Source organism: Dromiciops gliroides, chromosome 3 (genome assembly GCF_019393635.1).
Source record: "Dromiciops gliroides isolate mDroGli1 chromosome 3, mDroGli1.pri, whole genome shotgun sequence".
NCBI lineage: Eukaryota > Metazoa > Chordata > Mammalia > Microbiotheria > Microbiotheriidae > Dromiciops > Dromiciops gliroides.
In genome coordinates this window covers 440,917,215-440,931,732 of record NC_057863.1, presented here as the reverse complement: position 1 = coordinate 440,931,732, position 14,518 = coordinate 440,917,215, and the positions used below count along the sequence as shown (strand labels likewise).

Genomic DNA, 14,518 nt, shown 5'->3' with positions numbered 1-14,518 from the left:
TTTTTCTTATAGCATTTTGCTTTAGTTTATGCATATTTATGTAAATTTCTTATTCCTCCTTAAGGGTAGACACCATGTAGTTTTTTTGTTTGTTTATTTGCTTGATTTTGTCCTCAGCACATAGCATAATGCCTTTCAAATAATAGGTATTTGGTGAGATGAAACATGATTAACCAGAACACCTTCTGATTCTTTTTTATACTGAAAATAAAACCTGCCTTAAACTTAGCACTCTTTTCTCCTCATTCAGCAAAATTTCCAGAGTGATTAGGAAGATGAAGGGCTATTTTCAGTGCAATCCTACTAGAGATTCAAACATTTTGGCAGGTTAAAATCCTAAAAGTTAAGGGCTGTATCTTATTATCATTCAATTCATGCATCTCATGCTGATGTTGATGGATCTTCAGAATCCTCTAGAATGTAAGTAAGGTCATTGAGGGCAGGAATTATTTCATTTTTCTTTTTGTATCCCCAGCTCCTAGTACATAACAAATGCTTAATAATTGATTGTTGATTGATTAGTGTTTAGCAACAAAAACTGAGCAGGCAAGCTGCATGCACCAAGCTGCACCCAAGTATGGGAGCTACACATTAAAATATCATTGGGAAATATCTACAAAATAAAATAAAATAAAAATAGATTATATTACATTTTAAAACCAAGTTGGTTTCTGGCCTACAAGGATCCTTATGTCTGCATTAGCGGTGCCCATTTCTATTTAAGTTTGACACCACAGTCTTATGGGATGTATGTGTATCTCTGTATCAAAATGGCAGTTCTTATCTTCATAATTGTTACAACTCCTTCCCCAAGAAAAAGTTGCTTATCAATATAGGCACAATTATCTATGATATATAATAGTAACTTAGTTTTTCTCAGTGTTTTTACACGTCCTTATAGCTATCTCTATTGTTCCATATAATTGCTTGGTTTCCATCATTAGCTAAAAATCCTAGAGGAGGCTCTTACTGACATCACAAATGTCTTCAAACACTAAGGTCACCATAAAATGTCAAATGAGTGTAGGGATGTTTAGGGCCTTAATTCTTGAGATTTTCTCCATTTGAGTCACCAAATAATCCATGAATTTAGGAATATAAGTTAAGGTAAAGTCTGGAAAAGTTTGTAGACCAGCACTAAATGCCATATAGCTATCCAAAAGAAAGATGACATTTGGAGATCATGAGAGTCTATTCTATCAATGTGCCCTATAGCTTTTTTTGCAGATGTCTGCATACAATTTGCTCATTGAAACAATAGATTTTGTCCGTAATGCTTCCCAAATGATCCTATAAATTATTATCCATTAATAATTGGTTGTACTAGCTAGGGGATCCATTATTGAATGATCAGATACCCTTTCCTTACCAGCTCTTAATTGTTAGGGGTTTGGAGAGGAAGGACAGGGACAATAATGAAATTTAGCAATTTGCATAAGAAGAGAAGATCCACAGTAAAGGAATCATCAGCTTGAATGGAATCTACCATGAATAGGGTTAGGACTCACCTAAATGCTCTTAAAACCCACCATGGAAAAGAATTATTCTGTATTGAGTAGTGAGTTACAAGTCCATTATTCCTATACTGCATATATTTTGTTTTATACATTCTCCTTAAGTTGTAGTAAGTTCTTCATAAATATTATTTGCTGCTCTTGTCAAAATCCATGAAATGCTCATAAATGCATTTTAAGATCAGACAAAGAGCATTAACTTAGTGAAGCCTAGAGGAAGCAACCAAGTCAAATTGACTACCAAAAATTAAGAGGAGTTAGGTGAGTAGGCCAAAATAGAATGGTATTATTACTCTTTTCTCCTTCATATTCCCATGCAGCTGCTGCCATCCTTTGAGATTGGTGCATGGACAGAAGAAGATGTGGTAAGTATCCTTTATTATTTCCATTAATTCTTTCTGAACATATTTAGAATAAATTTGGCAATAAGGATTTAAGTGAAAATGGAAATGACTGTAGCCATAGAAGAGCTTTATATTTCTAGTTTTCTTAATCTAATCTATTGAAGATTTAAAGTGAGCCTTTAAGAGCAAAACAAAGACCATTTAAAGCCATTCAAATGGTTTGTGCTCACATTGACTGATCTGGAAGGTAATCAGACCATAAGTGAATGTGGTTGAAAAGTCATAAGTATACATCAGGGTATGTATTATGTATATACATAAGGATACTTCAGAACTCAGTGGCCATAATATTTTCAGTTTGTTTGGGTTTTTTAAAAGCCTGATTAACCTACTTTTTCAGATTCTTATAGAGGTAATCTACTAAACTGAGTAGAGAATGGAATTCTGAAGAGCTGTATAGTACTCCTGCCCCTCCTGCTATTTGTCAAGCTACACATGGCCTCATGGTTGCCATTTTTAGTTTAAACTCCCATGATAGTAACACAAGGGAATTCCTGAAAGTCTCTGCAGATGCTAAAAATCCAGGGGGGTTCTGAAGATTGGGCATGGATTCTAGGTGTCCATACATCCGGAAAAAGCCTCATCATACCTCATATAGACTAGGTAAAACTCTACAGAGTCACCATCTTACTTAGGCCTTTTAGTCCTTGTGCTCTCTACATGCAAACAGGGCTGAGTTTTCCTTAGGTTTAGAATGAAAATTAACTAGATGATATGTATGAAATACCCAGAGTTCAGAAGATATTCTCAGGAGATCATTATGATGGAAAGTAAAAATAGGTCAGATATAATCCAGTTTCTAGAAAGGATGGGCTACCATATAAGTAGAGACATATTAAGCTTACTTCCTTTACCAGTCCTAAAGACTTTGTCAGAAGTTTAATATGGACTTCTGCTGATCACAACCAGAGAACTTTTGGTTAATGAGGAACAGGCACCATCTAAAAACTTTGACACAAGCAGGGTTATGGGTCTTCATTACTGCCTTTTACAAGGTTTCTCTAACACCTTTTTTTGGTACTGGCTAACTACCTTATGAAAAAGGAAGAAAACATGTTCAAGAAAAAACAAAATTTCTTTTGGGATTAATCATTCTAGAAACTCATGTTTAAACATACTGTATACTGGAAACATTGAGGTCACTGAGCTAAAAGTTATCATAGAATGAAATGGTAAGTTTTTGTTTGGTAATAAGAACTTGTACCATTATAGTGTACTATTATATGCACTATAATGGTAGAATTTGTCCAAGATCTCAAAACTATTTATTTAGTGGCTAGGTCTAGAATCCAAGTGTCATGCCTTCCAACACACTTATTTTTCTATTCTGCAATATAACAATAACAGACATTTATATGGTACTTTACAATTCTAAAATGTTTAATATACATTATTGTATTTGAGCCTCATTAACAACTCTGTGAGGTGGGGACTACAGGTCTTATCCATGTTACATAGATGATGAAACTGAAGTCCAGAATGCTTAAGTGATTCACCTTTGATCACACATCTAGCAAGTAGCAGAGACTGGATTTGAATCCAGGTCTTTCATACTCCAAGCCTAACAGTGTATTCACTATTCCACTTTGCCTCTCATATTGCCTAGGACTAATAGAGTCTTAGTGTGAATTCCCTTCATTTCTAAATGGTTAGGACCACATTTAACTCTTTCAACAAGAATAGGACTAGACCTGTAATCTCATTAATATAAAGAATTCCTGAACAAGGAAACTCCCTCTTAATAATGCTTAGAGAGTTGCCTACAGCACTGGGAGGCTAAATGGTTTGTCCAGAAATCATACAGCTGGGATGTTATCAGAGGCAGCGCTTGATCTTCTTGGCTCTAGGGTCAACTCTCTTTTCATTATACTATAAGCCTTCTGAACTCTTGTAATAAGTGGAAAATATAAATCCCCAACATAGAAACAAAACTTCCATGAGATTCCCAAACTCCTCAATAGGACACTTTTATTGTTTTTATTTTTGTTTTTGCAGGGCAATGAGGGTTAAATGACTTACCCAGTCACACAGCTAGACTTTTATTGTTTTTTGTTTGTTTGTTTGTTTTTGAGAGGCAATTAGGGGTTAAGTGACTTGCCCAGGGTCACACAGCCAGTAAGTGTCAAGTGTCTGAGGCCAGCTTTGAACTCAGGTACTCCCGAATCCAGGGCCGGCACTTTATCCACTACGCCACCTAGCTGCCCCCGACTTTTATTGTTTTTAAAGAATAATTAAATACCTCTAGTGTTAAAGCTTAAAATCCTAAACCTACAAATGGCAACTCCTTTTTCCTTTGGAAGTAGAGCCAGAAATTCATATGAATGAATGAATGAATGAATGAATGAATGAATGAATGAATGAATGAATGAATGAATGGAAGGAAGGAAGGAAGGAAGGAAGGAAGGAAGGAAGGAAGAGAAGGAAGGAAGGAAGGAAGAAGGAAGAAAGAAAGAAAGAAAGAAAGAAAGAAAGAAAGAAAGAAAGAAAGAAAGAAAGAAAGAAAGAAAGAAAGAAAGAAAGAAAGAAAGAAAGAAGAAGAAGGAAGAAGGAAGAAGGAAGAAGGAAGGAAGGAAGGAAGGAAGGAAGGAAGGAAGGAAGGAAGGAAGGAAGGAAGGAAGGAAGGAAGGAAGGAAGGAAGGAAGGAAGGAAGGAAGGAGGAAGAAGGAAGGAAGAAAGAAAGGAAGGAAGGAAGGAAGGAAGGAAGGAAGGAAGGAAGGAAGGAAGGAAGGAAGGAAGGAAGGAAGGAAGGAAGGAAGGATGGATGGATGGATGGATGGAAGAAAGATATAAATATATTTGTATATCAATACATATATATATATGTGTGTGTGTGTGTGTGTGTGTGTGTATACATATTGAGTAGTTCAATGTTAAAACTGGCCACAAGTGCCATGTAAAGTTTCAAAAAATCTATGTTGGTGTTAAAAAAAGTGGCAACAAAACTGCATTTAAAACTACATTTTCCCTTTCTTTCACAGTACTTTTGGATGCATCAACTCACCAGAAAAGGCAAGTGGAATAATACTTTCTTAATTTATGGATTTATTTCCTTTGAGACCTAGTTTTAGCCTGATTCCTTTCGTGTGTTTTCCACTAATCTTTAGGTGACTCTTCAGAAGAGATGAGTATATATGCGACCTTGTTTAAAGAAAATAACATCACTGGGAAACGGCTCCTACTTCTGGATGAGGAGGACTTAAAGGACATGGGCATCGTCTCTAAGGGACATATAATTCATATAAAGGTATTTTGGACAAGACATATTGAAAACATGAATCTGTGTCCTGTGATTACCAACAAGTATCATAGTTTAAATGCTAGAATTAAGAGACTACTCAAATTTTGACAAGTGGCCTGAGCTAAACTTGAGCAATCCAGCAAGTTTTAAAACATTAAAACATCAGTCAGTTGACAAATATTTATTAAAACATTACTATGTGTTAAGCACTAGAGAGACAAGGAAAGGCCAAAAAACAAAAACAAAACAAAACAAAACCCAGTACCTACTCTCAAGGAGCTCATAGGCTAATGGAGAAAACAAGATTCAAATAATTCTATAAATACAAGATATATACAGAATAAATTAGATGTAATCTCAAAGGAAAGGCACTAGCATTTAGGGGAACCAGAAAAGACTTCTTTCAGAAAGCTAGATTTTAGCTTGAAGGAAGTCAGGAGAAGGAGATGAGGAGAGAGAATTTGAGGAATGGTGGAACAGCCAGTAAAAATGCCCAGAACTGGAAGAGGGAGTGTCTTGTGTGAGAAGCATTAAAGGAGTATAGGATATGTGAAAAAATAAGGTATAAGAAGGCTAGAAATGTAGGAGAGGGCTAGGTTATGAAAGGCTTTAAATGATAGAGAATTTCTATTTGATCCTAGTGGTAATAGGAAGCCATTGGATGAAGCAGATGGGAAGAGGGGGCTCATTAACATGGTCAGAGCTTCATTTTAGGAAGATTGATTTGACAGTTGAATGAAGGATGGATCAGATCCAGGAGAGACTTGAGGTGGGAAGACCAACTAGAAGTTTATTGCAATAGTGATGAAAGCCTGCCCCAGAGTGGTGGCAATGACAAAAGAGAGACAGGGGCATACTCAAGAGATATTATGAAGGAAGAACCAATAGGACTTGACAATAGATAGGATGTAGGGAGTGAGAGAGAGTGAGGAGTTGAAGATAACATCTGGGTTGGGAGCCTAAGTAACTTGAAGGATGATGGTGCCTTCAACAGCAATAGTAAAGTTAGGAAGAAAAACATAGGGAAAAAAATGTACAATTCCATAGCTTAATAATTTTGAACCAGAGTGAGTATCAACACACATATATTCTGACATTCCACCTCTACACATCCATCCAGTTTACTTTCAAAGTCTTCATGTATTTCCAAGGATTCTCACCCAAGACTGTTGCAGGGAGTTTTAGAGTTAAACCACTGAATAGAGAGTTCAGGGAAGATGGCGGAGTAGGTCAGAAAATTCCAGGCTCTCCAAATTTCCTCCACAAGCAGAACATTGCCTCAAAATGTTTTTCTGTATCACAAAGGTCCCAAGTGGAAGCACATGTGATTGTGTTGTACAAAAGCCCACATGCAAAAAAAATTAATTTTTTTAAAAAGTTCATCCTCAACACCAGTTCTGTAACCTCTATTTAAAAGAAGGCTGAGGGGGCAGCTAGGTGGCACAGTGGATAAAGCACCAGCCCTGGATTCAGGAGGACCTGAGTTCAAGTCCAGCCTCAGACACTTGACACTTACTAGCTGTGTGACCCTGGGCAAGTCACTTAACCCTCATTGCCGCCCCCCCCCCATCACATTTGTAATGTACTATGAAAAATTTAAGCTGCTAAGTAAAGGTTAACTATTATTACCTTCTGGTTGTGTGAGCTTGGACAATCCACTTAACCTCTCTCTGGGTAAGTTTCTTCATGTGGAAAATAGGGGGATTGGATTTGTTGATTTCTAAGGCCCTCCACAGCTCTAAATCTATGAATCATGACCCTTACTTTACATTTGAGGAAACTGAGTTTGAGTCCCTCTGTCTTAGCCCATCTCAGTCTAAGAGTTGGCCAGAGGGTCAGAAAGGCTACATAGCTGAGATATAGATGAATCTCCTCGAATGAAGTAGGAAAGCCAAAAGCGTTTGCTGTTTCTTTTCCTTGAGGGCTTTTCTTCTCAGCTTACCCACAGCTCCCTTCTTTCTCTGTACACTTGAAGCTCCCATGTAGAGGAACAAGGTCTGTGGAATAGGAATTGAACACCCAATAAGTATTCATTACATTGTCAAGTGTCAACAGCTTTCATTTTTCTTTTTTTTTTTTTAAAAGGCATCTAATTTTTCCCCCCACATTTGGTACGTTTTCCTCCCTACATGAATAACAATATGTGCTGTTCACAGAAAAACTGAATTACACCTGATGAGTATAAAAAATTCTTTAGCAATCCTTTGTGTTTCTTCAGGGGAGGGAGCTTTGGACATATCCACATGAAAGTCCTTAAAATACAATAAGCTATTTAATGGAATTTGAGCCTTAGTAAATAGTCACTGATGCGATGTTCTTGCACATTGTTGTTTTTCTCGCTGTGTTGCAGCCTGCATTCACCAGGCAGGGACCTGGCTGGACACAAATACGCTGACAATACCTGCAAAAATATTTTATTTATTTTTTAGCTTGTTATTGCCCATCCTTCATACATCTTCATGTTTTATTAAATAAGTGAAAAGCAACCATACTTCTGGATTGGAATAAGGGGATACTGGGAACTCACGATTGGGAAATATCTATCTTTGTGACTTATAAACTTAGACAATGGCCTTTGCATTGGGAGGTTAAGTCACTAGCCCTGGGTCACATAGCCAGTAGGTGGGACTTGAATGAACCCTATTCCTAATGGTCCTGAAGTCAGCTTTTTCTCTACTCTGTCACATTGTCTGTCTCTTTGAATACCACTTTGGATAATAAGATACATTATGTTGAATGTCTCTCGAATGTTGGATATATTGTTGAATGTGAGATTCCCTACAGGATTAGGGTTTGTATGAAAGCCTTCAGTCTTTATATGCACTATTGGTTTTAATCATGATCTTATTACTGAGGAATCCTGAGTAACAGGCACATGATTAATTTGATTAATTTTCATTTTTTTTACAGTCAGCCATTGAGAAATTAACAAATGATTACCTCAATTTATTTCACTTTCCGCCATTAATGAAGGTGAGTGAAGTCTTTTCTTGTTAAAGATCATGTTAAGTTGGCAAGCATTTATTAGGCACCTATTATGTGCTTAAGCCAGGCTCTGTTCTAAGCTCTGAGGATACAAAGAAAGGCAAAAGCAGTCCCTGCTCTCACAGTACTGGCAGCCTAATGGAGGAGACAACCTGAAAATAACTAGGTACAAACAAGCTAGATGCTGCAGAACCTGGAGATACTCAACAGAGGGAAGGCACTAGCATTAAGTGGGTTTGGGAAAGGCATGTGTAAAAGCTGGGATTTTAGCAGGAACTTGAAGAAAGCCAGGAGACAGAGATGATGAGTGAGAGAAATCCAGGCATGGAGGAAAATGCCTCAAGTCAGAACATGGGGTGTCTTGTCAGAAGAACAGCAAAGAGGCCTGAAGGTGTACCAACAGTTACTGACCCAGGAACCCATGCACCTGTCACATGCACTCCTCAGTCTGCCCATGTCGGTAAAAGTTTATTTGAAGTCTTATTAGATTGACCGGCTGTGGGAGAAAAAAGTTATCTCCACTAAACAAAAGGCTCTTTGAGTGAAGTTTTAATAGTTTGTCATTAAAACACCCTTGACACCTGCAGGTTGAAAGATTAACACGATATTCATGATAAGGAAAACGCATCTCACCTTATGAAATCTAAGTATTTAACACTTGTAGTTAAGGACCTTGGCCTCCAGTAGGCCTTTGCCCAATATCTAAGTTCCTGAAAGAAATCTCACAGAAGGTCCTGCAGCATCACTTGCTCAGAACCTGTGGTGTATCTCATTCTTGTCGTTCTGAATGCCATTAGCTGGATGTATTGTTGTTTGGTGGGCATAATTAAAACCTGCCCTCTTGAATATGCCAAAAGTAAATTCACATACTTTGCTGAAAAATCTTGTCCAGAGAGAGGTGTGATGGGAGCCCTTTACTCTGATTCCCTAAAGGTTCTCTGTTTTCCTTTGCTAACATTCTGGTAATCTCACATGGGAAGCCCTCACTAAGTTCAGGCTGTTTTGCAGTCCCTCCATGTTCTCTCTGGCTGCTACATAACAGGTAAGTGGAAATAGCTCATAAACACATTGAACATGGGAAAGCTCTCAAGGTGAAGTCCCACAATGCATCTCAATGTGCTAACTGCATCCCTGGTGGCAGGTGAAGTTCTTAAATTTTTCTCTGAAAAATAAGACAGTGACATTCACCTTCGAGTGCAAAAGAGCATGTATTTTGTCAGATTCTCAAAAACTTAGAATATGTCACTTCCCTTTGCATTGTATAACCAAATTCCTAGGGGATTCTAATAATATTAGAAGCCAGATAGAAGACAGGAAAGGAAACCTTCGCTAAATTAGTGAGACATTCCTTTCTGTTGAGGTATAAAAGCATAAAGCAATAACCCCAGATTATGTGGTCCTCTGTTCCTTTATTTTAGGATTCAGCAGGTGAACTAGAAGAAAATGAAGAAAAAGTTGTCAACCTTGAACTTGTTTTTGGTTTTCACTTGAAGCCAGGGACTGGCCCACAGGTAAATGAAATTTCTTTTCTTGTTTTTAATTTTTTTTGACACCTTTGTATTTTACATCTCTGGAATTTCCTTCCATACTTACTCCTCCCCCAGTCTCCAATAAGTTATTCCTTGTAACAAAGAAAAGCAGTTAAGCAAAACCTAGATGGTCCATACAAGCATTCCACAGCCTGCACCTCCCACTTTGTTACTGAAAGGGGGCAAATGTTTTATCCTCTCTTCTCAGAGACAGGATTGATCATTTTAATTAATCAGAGTTCAACTGCCTTTTGGTGTTATTTTGGTCTATGTTATTGTACTCAGTGTGTGTATTGTTCTTGTTCGGCTTATTTCTGTCAGCCTCAGACTAGTCTTCCCTTGTTTCTCTGAATTCCTCACATTCATTTCTTTTTCTTGGGCAAAATAATATTTCATTACAGAATTCCAATTTGTTCAAGCCATTCTCCAAATGATAGGCCCCTCCTCTTTCCAATTCTGGTGGGTGTTTTTGCTATATGACAATATATGCTGATAGGGATATTTTGGATTTTCTATGTCTTTGACCTCCTTGGGGCTCAAATATATTTTATCACATCGATACTTTTTAAAAAATTAATAAACATTTTATTCATAGTTTTGAGTTCCAATTTTTATCCCTCCTCCCCTCCCTAAATTTACTTTATTCCGTTTGTATTCTTAGTTGAAATTTCCTTTATCCTATGATAGCTCCCTAATCTATACAGTTTCCTGCCCTCTGATAAGGGATATTAGCTGTGTTTATATTAATTTATTAGTAAATTATATTACATTAATCTATTAGCTTATATTATTTAGTTTGTTTATACATATTATTAGCTTATATTAATTCTTTTGTATTAATATATTAGCTGCGTTTACATTAATTTATTAGTAAATTATATTAATGTATTAGCTTTTATTATTTAGCTTGTTTATTCATATTATTAGCTTATACTGATATATTATTTTGTATTAATTTTAGATGGGTTTATATTAATTTATTATACATAAATATATAATTGATAAATTAATATGAAACAAAAAAAAATAAGTTCCGAGCTGAAGGCTTCCTGACGTCATAAACTGCCTCTGGGGTCAAATCGTAAGGTGTTGCCTAATGCTTATAGTAGAGAACACAAGCTAATCTTTAGTATAGGGTACTTTTATAGCATAGCTTCCTGATTCCACATTTTTATTAGAAGATTTTGTGATAAAGAAAGTTAAACAAAATAGAGCTAAATTGTGAAGGAACTTATGTAAATGTTAACATCCCAAATTCAGGACCTCTTTATACTGCTAGTTGCGGGGGATGGGGGCAGAACAGAACTAAGCCCCACATTATAGCTAGCCATTTTAAATCTGGCTTTCCCCTGTGTCATCATTCATTTATTTAACACACATTTTTTTAATAGCCCATTGTGTGCAATTTTCAGTGTGAGGCAATTTTTACAAGAAAGCTTTTCTAGTCTCCCTAAACACTAGTACCTTCCCTCTAAGGTTTCCTTCTGGTCAGCCTCTATGTACTGTGTATGTATGCACATATGTATGTATGTATGCAGTTGTTTGTGTTAAATTAAATGTTAGTTACTTGAAAGCAGAGATTGTTTTAACTTTTGTTTTGTATCCCCGGCTCTTAGAGTAGTCCCTGGCACTGAGCAAGTGCTTAATGAATGCTTATTGACTGACACGAATGAAAAATGACTCGGTATTTGCCCTCAAAGACTTTACAATCAACCAGAGTCTGCAATCTGCTATGTAGTTGTATTCTGGGAGAAATTAATCAATCCTTTTATAGGTGAATGAGTATCATGAACTATGTTTTAAGAGAATCTGAGCATTTTACTGCTAAGTGTATTGAAAGATTTCTTTGGCAATTATATGAATGATGAATTAGAGAAGAGAAAAGCTGGAAGTAGTTCCAGTAGTCCAGATGAGAGGGAATGAGATCAATCAGTCAATTGACATGTATTTCTTAAGGTGCTACTGCATGCCAGGCACTGTGCTGGAGGATATGTGTGCAAGTTAGGAAGCTGTTGCAATAATCTAAAAAAAAAAAAGTCCTGAACTAGTGTTAGAGGAGAAGATGGGTATGAGAGATATTGTGAAAGTAGAATTGGGGGCAACTAGGTGGCTCAGTGGATAAAACACTGGTCCTGGATTCAGGAGTTCAAATATGACCTCAGGCACTTGACACTTACTAACTGTGTGACCCTGGGCAAGTTACTTAACCCCAATTACCTAAAAAAAAAAAAAAAAAGAAAAAGAAAGTAGAATTGGTAGAACTGGGCAAATCCTTAGGTGCAAAAAAGTCAAAGATAACAAAAATAATAATGATAGCTTATATTTACATAATGCTTTAAAGTTTCCAAAGCACTTTATATATGTGTTGGTTTTTGGTTAACATGTTATCTCATTTAAGCCTCACAATGATATATTATGTGTATATATACATACATATATATGATAATCATATATGTAATATCTTTATGAGATAGGTACTACATGTATAATTATCTCCATTTTATAGATGAAAAAAGGAGACTCAAAGAGTCTTAAGTGCCTTGCCCAAAGCCACATATAAGTATGAGAGACAGGATTCAAAACCAAGTCTTCCTGACTCCCTAGTCCAGAATTCTCTTCTCTACCATGACTCTGAAGTTTTAAGACTTAGGTAATTAGGAAAATGTCAGTACCATCAAGAGAAATAGGAAAGTTAGAAGGAAGGGCAGGTTTGGCCACAGAAAGTTGGAAATGTGGTTGAAACATCCAAGGGCAAATGTCCAATGAGCAGTTGGAGATATAGAACTGAGACAGGGAGAGGTCAGTTATAGAGTTATAGTTTGAAGAGTCATCAATATAGAAAAGAGCATTGAAACCACAGCAATGAGTCTAAAAGATAAACCAATGAAGAAGGCTGAGAAGGAGCCATCTAAAAGATAACAGGAACCCCAGGATAGGGAGCAATTTCACAAAAGGTAAGAAAGGAGAGATTATCATCCATAAACTGGGAAAAGGCCAGTAAGTGGAACAGAAAAATCAGAGTTTGAGATCCAAGAAGAGGCCATTAGGACTATGAGGTAAGTTTTAGGTGAATGCTGAAGACAGGATTGGAAAGGGTTGAGGAATTTGTTAGTGGAGCCATCTAGCAGAAACTAATTTTTCTAGAAATTCCCAAGTGAAGCTGGGAGGATATAGACAATAGCTTGAGAAGTAGTAGGACTGAGAAGTTTTTGTTGTTGTTGTTTTACCTTTTATTTGTTTGTTTTTAAGATAAGGGAAATCAATTTGACAATGAAAGAGACAAAATCATGAGTTAGAGAGGAAAGTATGCTGGATTTGGAGACAGAGGTGCTGGATTCAGAACCTGGAAGTTGTCCTTATTACTTATTAGCAAATCAGTTCAACTCTCTGGGACTCAGTCTCCTCATTTGTAAAAAGAAAAAAAATTGGGGGGTGTATTCTGAACTCAATGACCTTTGAGATACTTCCAGTTCAAAACCCAATGAATTCCTAGGATTCAAATCAGTACAGCAAATGTTAAGTACCTAGTAGGTAGTACAGTGAATAGAATTCTGGGCCTGGAGTCAGGAAGACTCATCTTCCTTAGTTCAAATCTGGCCTCAGACACTTACTAGCTGTGTGACCCTGGACAAGTCACTTTACCCTGCTTGCTTCAGTTTCCTCATTTGTAAAATGAACTGGAGAAGGAAATGGAAAAGCACTCCAGTATCTCTGCCAAGAATATCCCAAATGAGGTCACATAGAGTCAGACACAACTGAATGACTAAACAGAAACAACAAAATTGTCATCTACAGGGAACAGCAAATAATCTAGCATATAAAGGGGAATTATACAAAATAAAATTGAAAAATTAAATGTGAGTTAGATTATAGAGGGGTTTAAGTGTCAAGATTAGGATTTTATATTTTATCTTCAGGGCAATAGGGAAACAGCAGTTTTTTGTTTTTTTTTTTACATGAAGGGTATGGGAGGAATGCATCCTGAGTACCTTACTGTATGGCACTGAAACATGGACTACATACACTAGACAAGAGAAGAAGCTTAACAGCTTCCACATGCACTGCCTTTGGCGCATCCTTGGCATATCTTGGTCAGATAGGATCACCAACACAGAAGTGCTCCAATGCGCATGCGTGCAACTTCTGAGCATCTACACGCTACTAAAACAAAGATGGCTGCGCTGGCCCAGTCATGTGCATTGCATGCAAGACAGGCACATTCCTAAAGACCTACTCTATGGTGAGTTAGCCCCAGGCCAAAAACCTGCTGGATGCCCCCAGCTTCGCTACAGAGATGTATGCAAGTGAGACTTGAGGGCTCTGGGAATAAACAGCGGCAGCTGGGAGGAGATGGCCAAGGACCGGGCCCGATGGAGTTCAGTACTCAGGAGCAGCTTGTATGCAGCTGAGATGGGCCTCCAAGCTCTGGAGGAAGAAAAACAAATGAGACGCAGGAACCGATGGGCAACAGAGAGTGCAGTTTTCCAATGTCCTCATTGCGGCAGGAGCTGAGGCTCCCATATAGGACTGCACAGCCACACTGTGGCCTGTGGCTCTTCAAAGTGCTGATCCATGGTCGTCCGCGACTAGCGGAAGCCTACTATGGGAGGAATGATACTGTCCAATCTATGTTTTAGGAATATCAGTTCCACAGGGATAGGATGAAAACTCAGGTGTGTGGCCTATCTTTTACATTCAGGATACTCCTTGTAATGAATGACTAGTGTGATTAATCAAAAATTGTTGTGACTGGATCATGACTTGAAATTTGTAAGATATTTGTTCCATATCACTTTCAGAATTAGTGTTGTTAGTGCCAACTTTTCCTTGAAAGGATGTTGACTGTCC

The 14,518-nt window shown here is 37.4% G+C and overlaps 1 protein-coding gene across 1 annotated transcript in view; it reads left to right on the top strand.

Annotated features, from left to right (window-relative positions):
- MAP3K20 (mitogen-activated protein kinase kinase kinase 20) overlaps nt 1-14,518 on the top strand; it is a 224,823-nt gene that overhangs the window by 165,765 nt on the left and 44,540 nt on the right. The window contains exons 12-16 of the mRNA XM_043994177.1: nt 1,835-1,879; nt 4,897-4,927; nt 5,023-5,162; nt 8,067-8,129; nt 9,560-9,652. Of these exons, the coding sequence (XP_043850112.1) occupies nt 1,835-1,879; nt 4,897-4,927; nt 5,023-5,162; nt 8,067-8,129; nt 9,560-9,652 (372 nt within the window). The remainder of the gene's footprint in view (nt 1-1,834; nt 1,880-4,896; nt 4,928-5,022; nt 5,163-8,066; nt 8,130-9,559; nt 9,653-14,518) is intronic.